The sequence below is a fragment of the Petromyzon marinus genome, chromosome 20 (genome assembly GCF_048934315.1).
Source record: "Petromyzon marinus isolate PM22_M1 ecotype Great Lakes invasive population chromosome 20, UKy_Petmar_22M1.pri1.0, whole genome shotgun sequence".
Taxonomy (NCBI): Eukaryota; Metazoa; Chordata; class Hyperoartia; order Petromyzontiformes; family Petromyzontidae; genus Petromyzon; species Petromyzon marinus.
The window spans coordinates 5,228,526-5,250,748 of NC_133686.1; the positions used below are offsets into that span (position 1 = coordinate 5,228,526).

General features: G+C 44.5%; 1 protein-coding gene across 2 annotated transcripts in view; it reads right to left on the bottom strand.

Annotated features, from left to right (window-relative positions):
- Positions 1-1,159: 1,159 nt before the first annotated feature.
- LOC116944190 (receptor-interacting serine/threonine-protein kinase 2) overlaps positions 1,160-22,223 on the bottom strand; it is a 29,771-nt gene continuing 8,707 nt past the window's right edge. For both annotated transcript variants that reach the window (XM_032957696.2, XM_032957695.2), the window contains exons 3-13: positions 21,172-21,325; positions 18,377-18,532; positions 15,429-15,577; positions 14,831-14,880; positions 9,239-9,400; positions 8,151-8,236; positions 7,494-7,589; positions 6,667-6,751; positions 6,203-6,532; positions 5,015-5,272; positions 1,160-4,674 (exon numbers count right to left, since the gene is read on the bottom strand). In XM_032957696.2, the coding sequence (XP_032813587.2) occupies positions 4,379-4,674; positions 5,015-5,272; positions 6,203-6,532; positions 6,667-6,751; positions 7,494-7,589; positions 8,151-8,236; positions 9,239-9,400; positions 14,831-14,880; positions 15,429-15,577; positions 18,377-18,532; positions 21,172-21,325 (1,822 nt within the window). In that variant the 3' untranslated portion in view covers positions 1,160-4,378. The remainder of the gene's footprint in view (positions 4,675-5,014; positions 5,273-6,202; positions 6,533-6,666; positions 6,752-7,493; positions 7,590-8,150; positions 8,237-9,238; positions 9,401-14,830; positions 14,881-15,428; positions 15,578-18,376; positions 18,533-21,171; positions 21,326-22,223) is intronic.

The window sequence follows — 22,223 nt, forward strand, 5'->3', positions numbered from 1 at the left end:
GGATCCCCGTCATTGCTATTGAAGATCGTCGACATCGTCGCTGTAGTATCGTCGCCTTCATCGCTGTTGTCTTCACCTGATATTGCGCTGCTAGAGTGTAGTTGGCTGTCTCGGTTCAGCGACATCAGTGTCAGACGGCTAGTGTTGTGTATAGGCCAAGGCCATAATTATAATACATCCCCCCCAATATTCAAATATGCTCAAAATGACCCCCCCCCCCAATATATTGCTATAAAATAGATTGTGGTTATGGTTGTACTGTACTTTATTAATCCATAACCTCTGCCATTACATACAATGAAACAAGAAAAGGTAAAAAACAAAGCAATGTAATACAATATACACTATTAGACATTATTGTAAAAAATTAATAAAAAGTCCATCTATGTGTAAGTGAATTTTATTATATTTTAGACAGGAAATGGCAGGAAATTGTTTAAAAATACCCCCTGGAAGATTTGGTCCCCCCCAATGTTGACTCCATGGCTACGGTCTTGGTATAGGCTAGCAACTTACGTAGAGTTGTGTTTTAAGAGAGGGAAGGGTGTGTACCAGCGTAGGGTGTTTATTGTGCAAAGGGTGCTCGAGTTAATGAAAGAACTGCCTCCAAGAACTTGCGTCTCCAAGTCAGTCACTACACATACACAGTCGCAGGGATTTCGCTACGTATACATACTGTTTTCCATTTATCCCTCCAACATATCTTCTATCTTCCATTGAACGTATTGAATGTGACTTGCTTTGATCAAATTTATCTTGAGTCTCACTTTGCACCCATCTTTAAGTTTTAACTGTAATTTCTGAAATGTATTTTCATCAGCTGTTATTATGACTGTCCCCAGCAAATCTGAGAGGGTGAATATTTTTTGGATACAGGATAAACATTTTCGCTAAAGTTATGCACGTAAAAATCCAGTGTTTTTAAAATTTTTACTGAAACAATGAATGCATATAAATGTTGAAAAACATAAATTTGCATACATTGAAAAAATATTTGTAAACAAGCAAAATGATACATGCACCATTAGACCTTAACATTAAGCGACTAATTGATGCACCATTACCTATTTTTCACCATATTCCTTGCAAAATTGCAACCATTTCAATCGAATTTTATCTTGACTAAATAAACAACCAACTCAGGACAAAGATGCACAAATGTGTTTAACATTTTAATAAAAGACACAGTCCCGTATATCCCATACGTGGGCCACACTTTGGGGCCTCCTGGTGTAAGAATCGCAGCAAGGCCACGTCAATGACAATTGCTGAGCAAAAATAAATACCAAAAAGGAGGGCCCACTCATTATGCACCACAACATTTTTCTACATTCCCCACCCACACACCTGCAGGGGGATAAGGCAAGAATAACACAACATACACCTGCTGAAAATATTTTATGTTAACGTATTCAAAGTTTGGGGATGCAATCAGAGAGAGTCGTTTTGCCTCATTACCATCCCGTTTGGATTTTCTTGCTAAAATTAACAAAATTAAATCTCTATTTCGCAGTTTTGTTCACTGTAAAAAAAATTCAACCGTCCATAAGTTGTAAATTGATTCTCACACGCACGATTCGACGTCTCGTATTGTGAGGATAAAGTATGTGAATCTAACAGACCCAGCGTTACATGCCGAGCGCTTACTGCAGGTCTAAACTCAGCAGCAATATCCCAGAAATTATTTTTACTGGCTGCCTGTCACAATACGTGTTATTTCACAGACTGACATATTATTATCCGAAGACATGGTCAATCTGTTGCTGGATGAAGGCATGCACAATTCGCCACCATCTCTCGCGATGCTTGCGACGTCTTTGCAACGTGAATGTGGAAATGGTGAGCTTCAACTGCTGCAAATACGTCCACGTTCATGGACGATAACATGACACGTTTAAATGAGCTGAAGAGATTAGCACATAAATGCGAGAATTGTGGTTATTAATATTCTGCAGACATTACTGGTAAACTTGTAGCACTCGTAAGCTGCAAATTGCTCTCGCCGAGATAGCGAAGCATTTAAAAAAAATAACTTTTGCTACACATTACAAGAACTGGGAAGTGCTACTTACAAACACCGCGATGATAAAAATCGCTATTTCCTGTTTAATTCAGTTTAGAGAATGTTTTTTTAAATAAAATACAGATTAGCAAAAAATATAAAATACAGATTAGCAAAAAATATGAACTCCAACCATGCTTATAACAACACCCAAATGAAAACTACGAAATGACAAATCCTTTTAGTGTTTACAAAACGGCTAAAGACAGAAATTTACTCTGAAAAAGTATTGCATGACCAGTCTGGCAAATCCTCAACGTGTAAAAAAAACTTCTCTTAAAATGTAACTTGGAATGAAATGCAATTCTGGAGAAAAATGATATATTATTTAAGAATATATTATTTAAGAATTTTACCTTTAAAAAAAAGTGCACATAGCATCTTCACTGCTTTGCAATTAAATATATCCTAGGCAAAGTGGAGTGGTATACAATATTTCAAGGGGATGCTGCAGGAAACAATTAAAATAGCATAAAACAAGATAATATCTATTCTTGGTTCTTTCGGTAAAGTCACGTAGAAGGGATGATGATTGCAGTCGAAACGTCGTGAGAATTGTATTGTTTTATATTTTTATTATTTTATTGTTTCCCTTCTACGTGACTTTACCGAAAGAACCAAGAATATGAATCCCTGCAGTCACGAAAGCTTTAAATCAAAATTTAAGGTAATATCTGGCAATATTCAACCAAGATCAAAGATCACGATGTCACCATAACCAAAGCCAATGATGCCACCGCATGTCACTGCCAAGGTTTTCTACCCTGCGCCAGATCGTGCATCTGCTGGACAATACATATTGTAATCTCCCAAGATGTGCCTTAACAGTATCTTAGGTCTTCCCCTTAGTTGCCAGATTCGTGGAGACCAACTCCAATGTATGTCTTGACAATCGGAACCTCACCCATCCTGCACGCATGTCCTACCTGGCACAATTGTATTTTCCGAATGATATCTGAGGATGTTTGTCTTAGTCCAGTTCCCATTATAAACACACACAATTCGAATTATTTCCAATGTTTCATGTCATGCCGAAACCATTGCTTTGTTATGGATAAGGTGATCAGTTAAAACTCCAATAATCTCACAGCCTACCTCTTGACCATTGATGAGGGGATAGAAGAGGTCACCGAATACCAGATGGAAAAGCAAATTCTGAAAATATAAAAGATACTTCATAGTAAAGGTTTTTGGGTTAGATCGTGTTATTTATAAATGTGTCGCAACCCTCCACCACCCGACACGGCCAATCAGTAAAAAATGTCAGTTTGTTATGAGTAAAAAATGTGTTACGTTGACAAAAGACAAATAGTTCACTACTTTACCCCACTTCTGATTTCTGCACATGATTGGGTATAGTATTTGGGTTCAGTTATTAAATAATACAGATTACAACTAATTACTAATCTAAAACTGATTACTAATCATAACAATTAACTGATTACTAATATATTCTTGGTTCTTTCGGTAAAGTCACGTGACTTTACCGAAAGAACCAATAATATGAATCCCTGCAGTCATGAAAGCTTTAAATCAAAATTTGATTACTAATATATTTTATTATTACAATACCCCCCCTCCGCCTCTGATCTCTGCACCTGATTGGGTTAAATGATGACGTCACCCTGCTGCTCTATTTAAGACCGGGAGCAGGTGGAGGGCTTCACTATTCTGGCGAATTGCCCGATGATGCTGGATGTAATTACCAGTGAAACGTCGTGCTCAAAAATTGTAAATGTTGTGGATTCACTCAACACACCGGTGGGCTAAAGTAGTGAACTATTTGTCTTTTGTCAACGTGATACATTTTTTATGTATTGGCCATGTCGGGTGGTGGAGGGTTGCGACACATTTATAAATAACGCGATCTAACCCAAAAACCTTTATTATGAATATTGGTCGCGAAAGCCTATGTAAAGCTGAGATAATTTTAAAGTGTTATCTAATGGTGATCAAAACAATAACGTTAAACATCGTACATTATTACAACAGCCATTGCGATAACGATCATAACCGTGGGAACATCAACATAATAATAATTTAGAACCCTTTGTCAATCCACTCAGGATGCAGGCCTGCCTATGTTGTGTCATGCATGGGAATTGTTTTTTTACCGTACTTCACCGCAGTAGTGAAATAACCAGGGCAACCGTTGGGTTCGAATTGCAAACTCCCTGCAACAAGCGGCAAATGCGTCACCGCTCGGCCATGTCGCTGTGTGAATGTGTGCATGTTAAACTTCTTTCGCACCGTACGTAGCTAACCGTGCTAATTCGAGGTGAAGAGGAAAATGTCTGTTGAAGCAGGAGTACGGTCCTAGCTGGGCAAAGTGGGGAAGGGCTTGAGTCCCATCTGCTTGTTCAAGAGAAGCTTGTGTACGATGATGTTGGCGACGGGCTCTTGCGTGGGCAAGGAGGGGCTGTAGGTGTCCAGGAGACGGCGAACCTTGGCCGTGCGAGTTGGCTGCGTCAACACGGACTCGTAGTCCTCCCGCATGATGAGGTTGCGTGCCACGAGGGAGTCCAAAATTTGGTTGAGGCAAGCCTCTGTCATCTGCTGGATGATCAAGTCCCGTCTTTGCATGACCCACTCGCACACCTCCGGTAAAGGCACTGCAAAGAGGCGAGAGGGGGGGATACGTAAAAATATGTAACACATACAGGGGGTTTCCAATTCACTTGATGAAAATGAGTGTGTTTAAGTCAAAGGGCATTTGGAAAACAGGATGGATATACCCGTGTAACATTTGCCAAAGATGTTTGCTACTTGCGAGCAGAGAGCGAAAACCCAGTCACAACTTTGGCCACAATCGCCGTCAGCTTTTTAACATCGTCATCTCAGGCATAGAGCAACCAATCGAAAAAAAATGCATCGCTGAGCGACACTTTTCTTTCTTGGGTTTTGTTTCCAGGAGCACGGTCGCTTTGAGCGCGCGCTCAGGCTGGCACTCACCCATGTCTTGGACTGACATCGAGTAGCATCCACTGAGCTGCTGCTGCTGCTGCTGTGCCTCCTCACTGATGGGCACGGGCAGGGACTCCGTCTCGCCACTTAGGCCCCGTGCCATGCGAGCCGTCTGGTACGGCATCACACCCGCGCCTGCGCCCGTGCCCTGCCACGCGTTGCTCCCAGGCCCCGCGGTGCTTGCGTTGTTGCTGATCTTCTCCTCCTCCGCCGCCTCCTCCTTTGCCTTGTTCATGTCGGCCATGCCTGTCGGAAGAGACGGTAAACGGCCCCTGTTCACAAGCAGCTCGCAAAGGGGGTGTGGTTACGACGTCGTCAAAGCCCGCAAGATAATTTGTACGTACCATTTTCGGGGACAAAATGTGCAGCCCTGCAATTGCTTGTTCATTCCATGCTGACGGAAGGGCTTCCACTACAGGGCTCGAGGGACCCCCGAAAGAGGTGGCAGTGGAAGAGGTGAGAGTACCCACACTTTGCCCTACCCCCTGCTGATCGTCTAATTGTGATGTAACCCATTTATACTGGTTGGGATTCAAGAAACTTGCTCCATTGTTCACACTTCTGTGCCGAAATTAAATTGCTTCTTCATTCGTGTTCCTGGAATGTATTAACAATGTCCAATTTTTTACACTTTTTTTCACAATGTGTCATAATGCTCTTTATGAAGATATTCTGTATGCATCGGCAAAATCTATCATAACGGAATTACAGCATGGAGCTCAAAACAGGATAAAAAAAATACTTGCACATTATTTGGATTTTGGGTGGTTTAAGAGTATAAATGTTCTCATACAGAAGCTTTACATAATACGTATATTCTAATGTTATTGTCACGTCTAAATGCAAACCCGAGTGCATTGTTCTTGTAATTGTTTCTGTGAAATCGACCACATATGAATAAAATATGTATTCGGTACATATAATGTTAACCCCTTACACATTTACTTGAACAATACTTCTCTGTGAGACATTTTTCACGAACTTAATGTGAATAAGTATCGAGTCGCATGGCTCCCAAGTGCTCCTTCTAGCAGAGGCCCTTTGACCAGTGTGAGCGAGCAATTGAGGGGTGGCATCTTTACGCTTTATTATCTATTGACATTATTATAATGAACGATCATATTGTCATTCGCGAAGGCAGGCTGGTATGCATGCGTGCGTGCGTGCGTGACAAACTTATGCTGGCCGTGAGTGGACGTGGCATCGGGCAACTTTGTATACGCAGATCCGTACTGCATCCTTGTCCACTGGCCGCCTCCTTGCCGGCTTCCAGTATCCCAGGGGCAGACTTTGGGTGTTGCAGGACACACGTCCTGGGAGTTGGAGACCTCAACTCGGTCACTGGGCTGCACCCTGGAGTGGACCGAGGCACGGCTCCGATACCGACCCTTGGCATTGACATCTCCCCTGCCACTGATCTGCACCCGATGTTCTCGTGTCCGTCCAGAGAAGGAGGGATGCTGGGACAGCAACGAGATGAGCTGAGAATGTTGAATTTGACTTCATCTGGAAATAGACATCAAATATACAAAGGACAAAGGACTTACTGCACATTCTATATATATAGTTTTTTTATTACACCAAATGTAAAATGTCCATGTAACGTTGAAACCAGCAGGAGTAGGAATGGTAGGACGTACCACACGCCAGTGCGCGGTCCTGCTGCACATATGAGGATTGGGGCTGGCTACCGTGGGTATTGTTGGGCTGTGCATCTTGTGTCATCTGAATAACATGAAAGAACAAAGAACATTTTTAAATAAATTAGGTGCTTCATTATAAATTAGATGGGAGACTGTCTGGGAGGTTGGACAGCCAAGTGAGCAGAAGATTGGCAGTACAGCAATGGATTCATTTATTTTTGAATGCAGCTAAAAGTGTTATCGCCTTGCTTGCACGGATTTGGGTACTCTGGATTGCTCCAACATGCCAAACACTAATAAATAGCACTGGCCAAACATCTCAATGCAGAATCCCTTAGGACTCGGTGAGGTTTTACTGGATAAATAAAAGGCATTATTGCTATGATGATTTCTTCACTTTTGTCATTGCACCACCAGATGCTGAAGTGGTGTCGTTAGTAGCACACTGGCCTTGCAATATAGAGGTCACTGGCTTGATCTCCTTGCACGGCAGTTGAAACAACGTGGTAAATTTCTTAAATGTCCAAGCAGCAATGTAAATCGGTAGACCACTGTTAGTTCATTGGTAGGTCACTTGTGGTGGGGTCACAAGTGTGGTTATTTCTACCTCTACCAGGACATCTCGCCAGCATGGAAGAGTTGGCCAGTTACCCATTTTCGAGCTCGTTCTAACGGAGGCCCTTCCAGCACCAGTGCCACGAGCAAGTAATTGCAGGGTTGCGCCTTAACTCTTTTCATTCCCCTGTTCTTACACTTCCCAACAGGGGCCTCAAATACAAACTACGGTGGTGGAAGGACAGGCAGGTGGTGATGTAGCACTGTACCGTGAACAGGTTGGATGACAGTTCCAGGTTGTCAACCGCTGAAACTAGACTTTTTCCATCGTGAGGAGATAGCAGAAAACTCCGCTCTGCGTTCTCCTGACAACGGCAACGCGAAGAAGAAGGACGACATAAAACGAACCGTTGCGTCTCCAGTGTAGCGACAGAAGCACGCATTAACTCTTGTAAGGCCAACGAGGCTTTTACAAAAGATCAAAATAAGGCATGTATACTCGTGCAGCATAGTGGCCATATTCTCCATAAGGTCACGTACTATGAAGAGGGGCCATTACCTGAAGGGTCACTGATTATACACCGTTACTTTTCAGGCAGAGTTATCGACGATCGTGTTAAGTTTTTTTAAAATGTTTATTGTGTTTGTACACTACTGCCAATGCATTATAATTTTTGTTTTTAATTAGGTATTCATTGTTTGGGGCTACCTCTAGCAGGAGCCCTTAAATGAGCATTCCTGGTCATGTGACCATCATACATATAAATGTCAAGAACTTAATAATGTATTCCAAACATTGGTACCCTAATACGCTGCACCAGTCAAATGCACATTACATCACTGAATTTGCGCATATAATCTTTTGAAACCTGAAACATCTGAATTACTTTTCTATTTTGGGGAAAAAAAACATCCAGTAAGCCAACCTTGTGCTCCACGAGCTGCACAATGGCGATAGCCAAGTCACGTGGTTGATAGCCTCTTAGGAGCTTCTCCATTTCTGTGCTGCATTCTAGGCAACAAAAACATCAATCACACAATTAAACCATGAGCATACGGATGGATGACAAATAATATTCTCGTGCTGCAATGTTATCATGTGTGGTGCAAAATGGTACAAGTGAGGGCTGATCATTAATAATGTGTGAATACAATTCCTGAGAAAGTCAGACCCTTCCAATTCAATTAATTTGTCAAGATTCGGCATCGTGAATCAGTTCAAGAATGGATTACTTTGTTAATGTTGCATGTAAATCTAGCACCTCTATTGGCACATATAACTTGTAAATGTACAGATGAAGACCTCCTCAAGCCATGTCGGTCATGTGAGTTATTTCACCACACTTTCTCACGCTGGTCAGTGTTGGTTGGTGAAGGTGAAGTTGGGGTAGGGGGTCAGGGGTTAGCCTGGACCAGTTCAGAAATCACCACTCATGTTAGCCCTGGCCAGGAATCAAAACTCATTTGGCGGAATCATAGTACAGTGCATGCCACTGCTACATTTACAAGAAAATGTACAGTATAGTTAAGTGCATTTGCGTTTTTTTTTTTAAGCCAATCGATGCATCAAAAAACAGTCATCGATTCTGGCACACATTATTTAACACGTGGATTGTGAGATGGAAATATTGTATTGTAATCTGATTAATCGGAGTGTCGTTACAATATTAGGAAGCCAGGAGAGCTATAGCACTTTTAAATCTTGATTGAAAATTAATTTCTTGAGAACTGCTTTTTGTGTTTGGTTGTCCTACCCCCACGCCTCGAATTAGCACGGTTGGCGATATAAGTTCAACATACATACCTACATGCCCAGTGAACACCCGGTTCCCTTCCATCTATCATTTAATATATTTGCGCTCCGAGACATTCGGTACGCTATGGGATATGTCACGAAACATTAAGCTGCTGTTATAAGTGAGCGGCGGCTAGCAGGTGGGAAAAGTGCAGGCGGTAAGTAGGTGCCAGACCGCGACGGGACAGGCCGCGCGGGCACTGTCGTGGGCGCCCGCACCGTGGAAGGAGGGCCTCTGCTCGGGGTCCTGCGCCCAGCACCTCTGCACGAGTGCGAGCAGCGGGGCGCGGTGCGGCGTGGACAGGGGCAGCGTGCTCTCGGACGTGGAAGGGCGGTTGCCCCGGAAGACGCTGAATATCACCTGCGTCGAGTCCACGGCGTCTGGGGGAACAGAATGGTGGGGTTGAGCGCAAAGACGACGGTGCAGCCTTTACTGCGTCTCACATTTCTCCAGATTATGAGGCGTCGTTTTTTTTCTTCCCCTCAACCCCTCTCGTATATTTAAAGCTAAATTTGGGTGTGCGTCTTGCAGTCCGGAAAGCAAATGTCCCCCAATTTTAAAGCGGCACATTCATAATCATCTTCTGGAATACGGCTCTACATATTACCATATTCGCCCCATTATAAAACACACTTATCCCCTACAGCAAACTTATATTCAAAATGACCCCACAATTTGAGTTTGCAGATTACTTTCTAAAGCTCCCTTTAATCCAGAGAATATGATAACAGGCTGTTGGGGCAAGTGCTGCTAGTGAGCAACTATTAAGAATGGTGTATGACTAATGAGTGGGCTGTGTGGCCAGCACCATGCCTTGCGGCCTTTGTCTCCAACGCTGATGTTTACACACTGCACCAGGTACCCACTGAAGGTTAAGTCAGCCTTGGGCATGCCCAAAAACCAGTTCACTTAGAATTCGCCACTGTGACTGAGATTTAAACTCAAGTCACTGTGTTCACAGCGCACTAAATTAACCACTGCGTCACCACTCCACCCCACAATAAAGTGTATACTTCAGTAAACTGCATTTGTGCCTTCATGATTACATTTTTACAATTTGTTTTGAATAATGATTTCGTATGGCCAATGAAGAGCAACGAATGGAAATTCAGTTCTAAGTGATTTAGCCATCCAATTGCTTAGTCTGAGGGTTGGTAAATTGTAGCTGCACCGCCTTCTAATTTATATTCGGGACAATGTGGAAGTTTTGTGGTCCATAGTTTGGTGATCGTAGCCGCGGCCGCACAAAGTAAGGTCTATTATTCTCCGTCTGTGCATTAGGTAACTATTTAAAAACGGCAACACAAACAATTAGGAAGGTGCCAGTGTGCTTCTCGATTCAGTGTTGTGAAACCACGTTGCAATGGTAAATGTTTTCCTGTATGTGGTAGCATTGTTCTGCTGTGCAGACAGCAGCAGAGTTGAGCTCAGTCCGTGTGTATTTGATGGGAGTCCACCGAGCACTGTTCACCTTGACTACAGGTGTCGTCACTTTCCATGTGCCATTGCAGTGAAAGAACGGTCGCTGTGCGCGGTGATGCATGCACCCTTGTTGCATGGGTTGCAAACATTTCGCTGCAACATTTTGTTCCCCATTGCGCTCAATCACTCTTATAAGCCAGGTGTGCTTATAACCACGGGGTAGAAATTGTTCTTATACAGGAGATTGTGTTCTTATAGCTCGAGGGGGTGTTCGTGTGGGTACGGTTGGAGGGGCGGGCGGGGGGGGTGTGTGCTGAAAATAGCAAAGCTAGCTTGGCGATAGTATAGCAGTTAACGTATGGTGCTGGGAACCCGGTGACCTGAGCTTAATTCACGCTCGCAGCCAACATCAGTGACAAATGCATCAACCGTTTCTGAGACTCGCCTAGGTCGACTTAAATTAGTACCTGGTGTGGTGTGTAGCCAATCGACATTGAGGCGACACAGGCCACACCACTCCCGTCTCGGGCCAAGCAGGCCTTTATAGGGCTCACTATCAGCACTTGGCCCTAACAACTTGAAATGGATATATGGGGATATGTGTCTTTGTATATAGTTAGCAGGGGTGTAACATGGTACGTGCATTAAATGTGTTGTATTTATTGTAATTATTGCATTCACGTGACCCATGCAGACAATTTAGGCCCTACTGTGCATCACAATGGGCGCTAATGGTTTTCTTGTAACTCAAGAATTGGGAGGGGGTGAATCGTTTTGGGCCTAAGAGCCATTTTCTAGCCAATCCTGCATGAAAATGTCCATAATGGACTTGCAAAACCACAGTCAATCTCACTCTGTCACTTCACCCCACAGCAGTCATCCTCCTTTGGCTGCCATTCCATCTCCGTCCAACAGCGTGCCCTGTGCCTATGTTTCCTGAACAGTCAAGAGTGATCGCTCAAATTTGTAATATTTCCCTGTTCTGGATTAATGCACTTATGTACGTATCTAAGTATGTATGCGCATTCTAGTTATGTGAGTATTTAGCAAGAGATTTACAGCAATTTATACGTTTAAGGTGACCTGCGCTGAGGGTGAAACCAAACTGGGCAATATTCATTTTATTCTTCTATTCATAAGCAGACTCGACTATAATTATGCCAAATTTCACATTTTTATCCCTTCTATAACTCATTAGAATTTACATCAGTCACTCAGTCACTGTAATCTGTGGGTTATTTGTAATGTAGCTGTTGTGAATATGATATAATGCCCATGCGTACGGAAATAACAAATCTCTACACTAACTCTGAAATAATGCGACTCGTTTTATTTTATTATCGTTGATGTGTACGGAAAACAATTTGCAAATTATGTGATAACAGCAGGAAAAAATAGGATAATCATCACTAGATAAAATTCATCCCATAAACTACCATCTGGAAATTAGGTAAATGCTGCACATTGGGATATGTGAAGTGATGTGTACAGTTGATTGTAGATACAGCCTAACCGAATGTATAAATATGTAATATCCACAAGGACTGAAATGTATTTGCCATTCCAGGGTTTGGGCCATGTCACGGGATTTTTAATGATGAGCCTTACCTAACACAATGTTTGCTTAACCAAGCCCGCCTACAAAGTAACCCTAAGAACCTCATTAATCTAAGACACACAGCTATTTTGCCCCCACTGCCATTCGTATGTATGCGTGTTGAACGTCTTTCGCACCGTACGTAATCGGAGGTGCGGCAATGAATTTCCACAACTTTAGGACCAGAATCTTGACTCAAGAATGATCTCTTTTAAACACTGTGGTGAACGTAGCAGCATGCTAATGGCTGGAGGATCATGTGAGCCAATTACGTGCAGCATGTTGACAAAATGCGATGCTGTTTATGACCGTACATCGCCACGCTGGTCTGTGGAAGTTGGGGAAGATAGATAAAAAAAAGTGTGTCAAGAAGCATGTGAGAGAAGCATGCTGGGAGCAGGGACACAAGGATCGTGGAATGAAAGAAAATACGAGACATCACGGGTCTGGTTCTTCATAACAGTAAGTGGGCTTGGGAAGGACACATCGCTAGAAGGGATGACAGCTGACAGACGATACTGGTAATGGGATGGCAGCCAAGGGAGACAATATGCCCAAGAGGTTGACCACTGTAGAGGCGCAACGGTGAGATGGGCTCATGTGCAGGAGCGAGGTGGATGTGTGGCATTGCAGCACTGCGAAAGATGTCAATGATGTGAGGACTTTATCCAACGATGGATAGAAAATGGCTGTTAGGAATAAAAAATAAACATCGATTCTGACATTTTCAATTCAATTAATGCATCATCATCATCAGCTGATAAATGAACATTAATCAATTGTTACAACCCCAGACAGTACAAAATGTTTTGAATATGTTTATCTAGTCGTAACAAACATCTAGGCCAATGATGTATGTTCCATGCCATTGATTGCTCTGGGGTGCATCGGTTCACAGTGCAGTCATCAGCTCACCACGCTATGAAACCGGCGACATGAGATCAAATTCCCAGACAGGGTAAACATCAGTGAGAGTGAACTCTGCATTGGCCCTGGAGCTCTGACTTAATCAAACCCGAACCGATCAGTGTGTGGAAAAAAACACAACCTCCATGACCGACATGATGTGTGTGTGTGGGGAGGAGTCTTTATCCAACAGTGGATTGATACCGGGCAGTAGACTCTTGATTATTCCAATTGTTACATACTATACATGCAACGTTTGCCATTGCATTAGCTCTGCTAGCCCTTGAGCAAGCCTCTCGTTGTCACGGTAACTTGCGTCGTCTTAAAAAACGAGTCCGCGTACGCCCGGAATTATCCAAAAGCCAACGATGCTTGTGCGAACGCAGAGGTTTTTCGCGGTTGTATGTACCTATGTTGTATGTGTGTATGTTGTATGTATCTATGTTGTATGTATCTATGTTGAACTTCTAATCGGAGGTTGTGTTGTAGAGTTCGCTCTCTGATGCGATTTCGGGGTTGTACATCGTGTTTATTTTTTATTTTTTTTCACCATGAAGTCTGATGCTTTTGTCGACGTTTGTATGCCTGTTGAAGCTCTTCTCTCGCATCGTACGTAGCCTACCGTGCTCATCGGAGATGCGCGGACGTTTCATTGGACATCATTTCGAACAACACCGAGGAACAAACCTGAAAACGTACCGAGGAGCTAAACGACGCTTAAGGTTTGAATGTACCTTCTCTTGAGAAGCTGAGTAAAAAGACTAAATAAACACTGGCTGCGGTTTCCCTGCGTCTGAGGTCGCTGTCTCTCTTCGACGGTGAGCAAATACCTGAGCAGGGCGCTTTAGCAAGTTGAAAATCATTGTCACGCATCCAGTTTTGAACACGGTCCCAACCGTCCGACACACAACGAACCAGCGTGACTACTGAAATGTAAACTTTCACTGCCCGGTTCAGAGAAAGCGTTGACGTCTACCATCTGCGTAACACTGCTCAAACCCACATCTGCAAAACCGACAGATCCCACTTGGCGCTGCGCAGCGGAATATTAGTTTGCTGTAGGGGATATGAAATCCGAAAGCGGTGGCCTGTTATGGTTGGAAAAATTCCGCCTTTTCTACTGATGCGGCCCCTTCTTGCTTGTTTGCTGCAATAACAAGGGCAGCATTTTTTAAAAGCCTGTGTCTGGAAAAGTCACCGTCGACAGCCCCCCCCCCCCCCACTGCCCCCCCCCCCCCCCCCGGGAAAGTGGGGCCATGTGAACAATCATGGACTCCACACGCGCAGAGTAAAGCTGCACTATGCCACCAAGCGAACGCAAGCTGCGAAAGCAGGTTCCTCCTGGATTACATTTCAAGCGATCGTGACCTCTTCACGGTTGTTACGAAATCAGTTATGAAATGTGGATCTGACAAATGCAACGGTGTAGGGGGGGGGGGTTACATATGCCACTCGCCGAATACGGACATTCGACTTGTTCGGGGTCTCGCGAAATGTGGGTTTACGTAGAATTGCATTAAGAAGTGGACATGGGGATGGCCCTGAACAGGCATGAGTGGTGAAAGAGTACCGGGAAGGCAGACCACGCACACATGGGTGGGGATAATAACAGGAAGAAGATTAAGATGCACTATTACACTGAGAAGGAATGCAAAGTTGCCGAGGAGTAAAGAAAACAGGAGACATTGCTTTTCTTTATGGTACACTTTGTAGGTTCACTGTACTATGCCCAAATCTGGCTATTCCTACACACAAGTGGACTTCTCCTTTGTGTTACAAGCGTTGTCAATTTGTCAGCTGAGATGTGGGTCAGGTGTTTTAAAGAGGAACATAGCTGTCGGGTAATTTGTGTAAAAAGAAAAAAGAAACCCCCACTCTCACTCACCCTCAAAAGAGCGCTGGCGTGTCAGCACCTCCCAAGACAAGATGGCGTAACTGGAACAGAAACCACGATCAAAGGGAAGGGTCAAAACGAAAGTCCAGGGAGCAGCACGCGAGCGTTCGATGAACACGGCGATAAACGCGCCGGGTTCCGACTGCTGTGGACAAAGCGGTCAAACGGCGACTGCCAATGCAAATTTATGCGCGTACATTATTACTGAAGAAAAATAAATATACATTATTACTGAAGAAAGAAAAATAAATATACATTATTAGACGTGAAACAATTTGTCTTCCCTTCCTTGCGGTGCAATGAACCGCGTGGCAAACTTAGGTTTGGCTGTGGGGTTACCACGTGACTAAAGTGAAACCGTTACGTACAACATGTACAAATCGAAAAACATCAATCCTTACGCACGCGATGCAATGCATGCATGGCGAGCGTCGGAATTTATATAAATTATTCAATGCATTGTCACCCCCCTCCCCGCCTCCCTAACGCTGGGCGAGGCGCTAGCATTACCACTGTGCACCAAACACCCCCTCACCCAGGCCGGTACATTTGTCAGCGCGAGTTTTTGTCCCAGGCACGGCGCACCGACCTGTAGACGTCGTACTTGATGGAGGGGCGGTAGTGCATCTCGAAGGCCTCGGGCGGCATGTAGAACACAGTGCCCGTGCCCGCCTGGGAGTGCACGGAGGAGCACGCGAGGGACAGCTGCCGCCACTTGGCCAGCCCGAAATCCCCCAACTGCAGCCCGAGACAAAGATCCCCCGTGTAGCCTTAACAAGACTGTTGGGGCGAGTGCTGTTAGCGAGTCGCACCTATGAAGGCTGGCACGGTACACGAGGGGGTGGATGGCCAGCAACCAAGCCCGACCACCTTTGTCTCCCCCCGTGGCGATGTTTACAGACCACACCAGATACTCATTTAAGGCTGAGTCGACCTAGGGGAGGGTACCAGCACTGGATCAAATATTTGTCACTGGTGTCGGCCGTGAGCGAGACACGAACCCAGGCCGCCGGGTTCGTAGCGCAGCGTGCCAACAGCTCCCCTACCACTCCCCACGCAGCCACGCACGCGACATACTGTACACTCCTCCGGGTGGCACTCTGTGTTGAAATTACGATGTTAAAAATGCTGTAACGGTGAGTAAATAAGTGTACATTCGCATACGGTGGCAACAGAATTGGAGGATCACTTTAACTGGTTGAAAATGAGGTGATATTTATTTTTGAGTTTCGTATTTGCAAGTTACTATCTGTTAATATAACAAGGCCAAATGCCCTCCAGATTCAATACAGTTATACCAGGTGAAGGGTTGCTCCCGTGCTGCTGTAATGGTGAGAATATTGGATTTGCAATCCAGAGGTTGCCGATTATATCTTTGATCTCCCAGCAAGGCCGCTGAACCGTAGTCCTCCAAGAGGAATATGGACGCACGGGCGGTGGCTGTGTTTGCGCAGCTTCGGGTCCCGGGCATGTTTTGCTAACCCGCTGCCGCACAAATTGGCCCCTCTAATAAATACAATGATTAACTCAATTACGACCCCAAGAGCCGTTATTTTTTTTCTCTTTCCTCCATGGCTCTGTAAACGTCTCGACTGTTGAATGCCACCGGGGGGAGAGCGCGAATGGAATCAGACAACGGGTTGCCCCGCATGTAATTTCACCCAAAAAAAATCCCCCAATATGACTGCGCCTTTGTGATGAAAGCCAAGCCTGGCGAGTGCTGTTCTACCAAGTGGACACACCCATAGCAGTGCGCACCACCCTCACCCCTACCCCTCCGGTGCCCGACTGCCTCTCCAACGCCCACACGCATGTGCAGTGGTTTCCTGCGCAAAATGCCTTACACTTGTGCAAACTTTGAAGGTTCCACCGAATTCCACCGTCGTCGTGGCACCTTGCCCTCAACCGAGGGGATTCCTGAAAGTAAGCTTGTCTGAGTCTGTCGGAGCCAGATTTTTCCAGCCAGCCAGGACACTGGTGGACCTAGCTACATCAAATGGTGTGGGTATGAATACAGAGTTTTTTTTCTGTTTGTATAAAAGATAAAAAAATGTAAAAGGTGCCACAGAAAAAAAAATACTTGGCCATGCCAATCCTGGAAAAAGGGCCTCCGGGAGAGGCAGCTCTCGATTTCCTCTTGGGAGGGCATTGGGCCAACTATTATTTTGCCTTGAACATTAAAAACGTCCTTTTCATGGAAATCAATTACGTGCCCATTGTGCAACATTAAATAAATAACCTGCGCCCCAATCGTCAAATCCAGAAAAAAATATATTTTATTTTTAGTCCATGAGCTCCTGAGCTTTCTGGACCAATATTATCCAGCAACTTTTGTTTAAGCAAATAAACCCTGGACTGGTTTCAACATTTTGGGTCTCATCATATAAAACCATTCTGAGACACTGATACCTTTTTAGGTTTCTAGTGAGGAGACTCAAATGGTCAAAATAGGTCCAGAGTTTGCTTGCTGAAGCAACTACTGCTGGATAATGCTGGTATATGGCAAACCCTGAGGCTGAAAGATGAAAATAATACTTTATTTTTAAGTGGAGAATTTAATGTGTCATTTATAATCCATAATACTCCACAGCACTCCATCATGGTTATTTAGAATAGTTTCGCTGATCAGGGCCCAGTTGGTGAGATGGAGTACTCTTGCCAATAATATCTGGCAACCCAGCAGGATTTGTTCAGTTCCGTCTCTGATGATCATTATTAAAAATAATTAAACAGTTTGCTGGATTCAACAAATGGTGCTTGATCATATTGGACTGTAAAGCCCACAGGCTCGTAAACTAAAACACATTTGACTTCTACGTGGACTGACAAATGAAAGGGTTTCTACATTTGAAGACTTTATTTTAAATTTTCCAACGAGAAAATTCTCCTGATTGTGATCAGCGACCTGAATGCTGTGCTGCCAAGAAAAAAAATGCACAATTAACTGATGAGTCTAGAGTGAAGTAAAATAATAATTGAAATACATTTGAGATGTAAATATAAGTCTCTCTGGACTACAGATAACCTGCATTTCTCCGTTGCGTGCTCTACTAACAGTGGGCCTCGACATCGATATTCAGCAGATAACCTTCTGCTCCACATGGAGCTACCTCTGTGGTGATCCCTTCAAGTGAGCTATGCTCCATAAGGTGGAGGGAAGGACTTTCTCACCCGCTCTGCATTTGGTAGTAATGTGTGTTGCATTACAATTACTGACATTTCATTCTCAGAGAGCTGGAATTTAGCCAAATTAAGTGCAGAACCAAGTTATTATTATTATTATTATTTTTGTGTGCAGTCAATGACGACCAAGCTGAAACCATAAGCGCACGACACTGGGGAACCAAGATTAATCACAGCCAGCTGCCTGGAATTGAAACCGTGGATATCTCAGCGGCGCCGGTTCATCGCTCGGACCTCTCTGCCACCTAGCCACCTCCCTACTTTTTCACAGTTTTAATTAAGAATCCACGAGCACTGAGCGTTTGCTCACCAACACGTCGGGGCAGGCGCACGGGAGCGGGCGGGCCCACTCACCTTGACGTGGAACTCCTCGTCGAGCAGCACGTTGCTCGCCTTGAGGTCGCGGTGTAGCAGCGGCGGCTCGAGGCTGTGCAGGAAGTTGACGCCGAGCGCCACCTCGTGCAGCACGCGCAAGCGCAGCGGCCACGGCAGCTCTGGGTACACGGCTTTCTGTGCGGGCGCAGCGGGGAAAGGTAAAATTGTCCATTTTGTCTCGAACCCCTTTTCTACTTTGCACAGCCGAGCCGCGTTGGGGGGGGGGGGGGGGGGGGTGGGGGGGTGGGGGGTGCTTCTCGTTGAGGACAGCCTGGCGTCGCTCGGGAAGAGCCGTGGTCGTTTCTCCAACGCGAAGGTTCGAGCCGTGCGTCACGCGCAACGAACAAGCAAAGACGTGCGCAGGCGACGCTGTGTTTGAGTTGCGTGCCAGCTGACGTCACATGCAATGAAATGAAGCGTTACTAGGCCCACTTCTGTCCCTGCTTTGCCCCGAGCTAGATTCGTATGTCTAGTGAGGCCAGATCATCACGGTTTGGTTCCGGTTCGGGGTGACAAATAGCCAAAATAAAAACGCGCGTTCGGTGAGGGGCGCGTGCTGGCGCGTGGCTCGGATGTGCCAGTAGGAAAGGGGCACTATAGATTTCAGGGGAAAATTACTGTCTGCGAACACCTATTAAGGCAAGAACCACTTATGAGATGGAATAGGAAGCACCAAGCTCAGCATATTTGCCTCCATTATACAAATATGCACATGCCACACTAGAGATGCAGCGTTAGGCATGTGATACATATTTTTTAAATACCTTAAATTTAACTTTATCCAATTATCTCAATTAGAAAGTGCTGATCGTTGTACGTGGTTAATTTTGTACTTGTCAACAGAACATATACTCAATCTGACAAGTCAGGGTACACACTGATGAAAGAGTAACGATTGGTCACATAAAAAGAAACCGTTCAATATTTTCACTATTGGATTGCATACATAGTTCAACTGCATTATGTTCTTAATGATTAAATGGCACTGGGCACTGCACGTGAACAAATGGCATGCACTAGAAATCTGGATCGCAGTCTATTTGTTCTGAAATCCTAAAAGTGCTGGTCATAACCTTTCAAATGAAGAATGAAAAGTCGCAGGGATTAACCCCTTGAAGGCAAGCACTGTGAACAGATATTTGTTTAAATTGCAGGGGCTCACAGCAAAAAGGCAAAATCTGCACAAGCCAAATAAAATAATTCCTACTTTTTTGGGACTCATGGGGCCAGCCTGCCCCCAATAAATAAACTCAACCCGGCAGAAGAAAAAACCACAGGCGCTGCGTGATCAATCACTACCGCTGGTTAAGCCGTGTTGGGGACATTGGTCTTCCAGGTGGGAGGTTTCAACCACAATCGGACGTCCAAGTGACAGCGGGATCTGTAACGTCGATGTACGGTGGGAAATTAAACATTTTGGCCGTCACCTGCACGACTGGTTTGCAGGCTTGTGAATGGGCTTAAGATTTGAGCGCTAATCATTAAGCCCCCAGTGCAGATCGCTTTGTTTGTCGAGAAGAACGCCTCGTAATTGATGCTAGTTCGTTGAATGCCACCTCATGCCCCTCCTCACCCAGCAATTCGATGAAATGTCACAATTCAGGGTCCTGATTCAATATAAGAATATATAAATTTTTAACGTTATGGCGAATATTGTGACCTCAAGCTTCCAAAGGCGTCACACACAACACAAATAACGAACGATCTTGCACACACTCAATTCTATGCACCTATTGTGATATAAACATTAATTATATGAAACGATAAATTGTTACACCCTTACGATTCACGAACGAGAACAGGGAGAATGAGAATAAACCTCGATGAACGGGTCATAAGTGGCAAACATTAGGTTGTCGCAACGCATCAGGCATACATGTGGAGTATAACAGAGAACGGTGACGAATGGAACCGAGATGACATAAGTCCCCATGCTTCCACAAATGTTTGGGTCCAAATTGGCACGAAAGTACCAGCCATGGGATTTGTCACTTGGCCCCCCTTTGGCGGGAAGCGATTCAGGGAAACTATCGTCAAGAAATGGTGAGCTGCAGCGCATGCAGGCTTTGCAAGAGCATCTTGCTCGGCCACCGTGCCACACAGCAATACTCCCCGCGGGACAGCGAGACACAGAAACACGATCTGCATGCCAGCTGTCTGAGGCTGGCTGCCGGCGTCTCTGGGCCAAGCAAAAAAGAAACGGAAGTGGTAATAACAGCAGCAGTTAGAAAGCTCCTTTGGCAGGGACAAAACAAAAACTTTAGCAGCTGGGAGCCTGGCCTTCTGTTACGCTTGTGATCCTGGTCAGGTCATGTGGACTCCAGCACTTTCCAAGCACAACCAGGCCAGGATAAATATATTTTTCTTGCTTTTGCCACATGGCGATGGCAGTGGCATGGGGCCAGATCATCAGGACAATTTCCCTATTTCTAGATGAACTTGAAACTCATGTTTTGATGATCCAAATGTACATGTTTCAGATTGATCTGAAAATATTACGTTTGGGGAAGTAATGCCATTTGTAATATGACACGGCCATGTATTTCCCGCAAAAACGTCCATTATGTGATCCTACTTTTACTTAAACTATTTAAATAAAGCATACTTTAAAAAAATGCAATATTTTTGTTTAGCTTATTTCAATTAAATTATTGACGTTCAAAAGTATTTAACTAGTTAAACATAGCTCTTAAAAATACAAATGATTAAATATATATTTTTTCAAAAAAAATAATCTAATATTCAAAACAGCGAAATCGAAAACCATGAAATACCTGGTGAAGTAGGGTGTCAAGTGAGCCGTTGGGCATGTACTCCATCACAATGCCCAGGAACGTGGGCTCATTGCAGATGCCCAACACGGGCAGGGTGAACTGAAATCGCGCGCGGACCATCTTCTCGGCCTCCGCTAGAAGGCTCTCTCGGTCCCTGGGAAAGGCAGACAACAAACACACGAATGTGTGTGCACACGCACACACAAAAGGTGAATTAAAAAAACCGAATATCCCTCGTGTAGCCCTACACAGGTAGACGGAGAGTGTGCGTTAGTGAGCACATATTAAGGCCTGTGTGGCACACGAGGGAGGTGGTGTGTCCTACACCGTACCCAGCTGCCTTTGTCTTCCTAAGTGCCGGTTTTTACACACTACACCAGGTACTCATTTAAGGCCAAGTCGAGCTAGGGAAGGCCCTGGAGAGGGTCCGATATATGCCACTCATGCTGACCATGAGTAGAAATGGAATTCTGGTCACCAGATTTTTTTGTGAAATGTGCCAACCGCTATGCCACCGCTCCCCCATGCAGGATGCTCGCGTACACACACACATACGTGTGTGCATACCAACACACACACACCGGACCTCAATTAAAATTCCACAACTTACAGCAACAAGAGCCTTGATTTCTCAAACTAAAACCCATCAGGTACAGAGGGCAGTTAATGATGTGATCAATGAAAACGATCAAGCATTAATTTCACTGTGGTGGGCCTTCTAGAAACAGTGGCTAATAAAATGCATAATGGTGCCACCGTGTTGAACGTTCATTGTACGCTGTCCCAGAAGCATGTGTCAAATGTAAATAGGTCTCTAACTCATATTCTTAGCTTTTTCGGTAAAGTCACGTTGAAGGGAATTACTGCAGTCACGAAAGCTTTAAATCAAAATTTTAGGTCCCTAACTGGCCAATCTTTTAAAATACGTGAGTGAATGATAATTTGTGGGGATGGAGTGGCTTTGAAAGTATTTTTGACTTATCTACGTTATTTTGGTGGGGTGTCTATAAATGGATCGCCACATATTTTGACAGTATAGTATCAGAAGGATC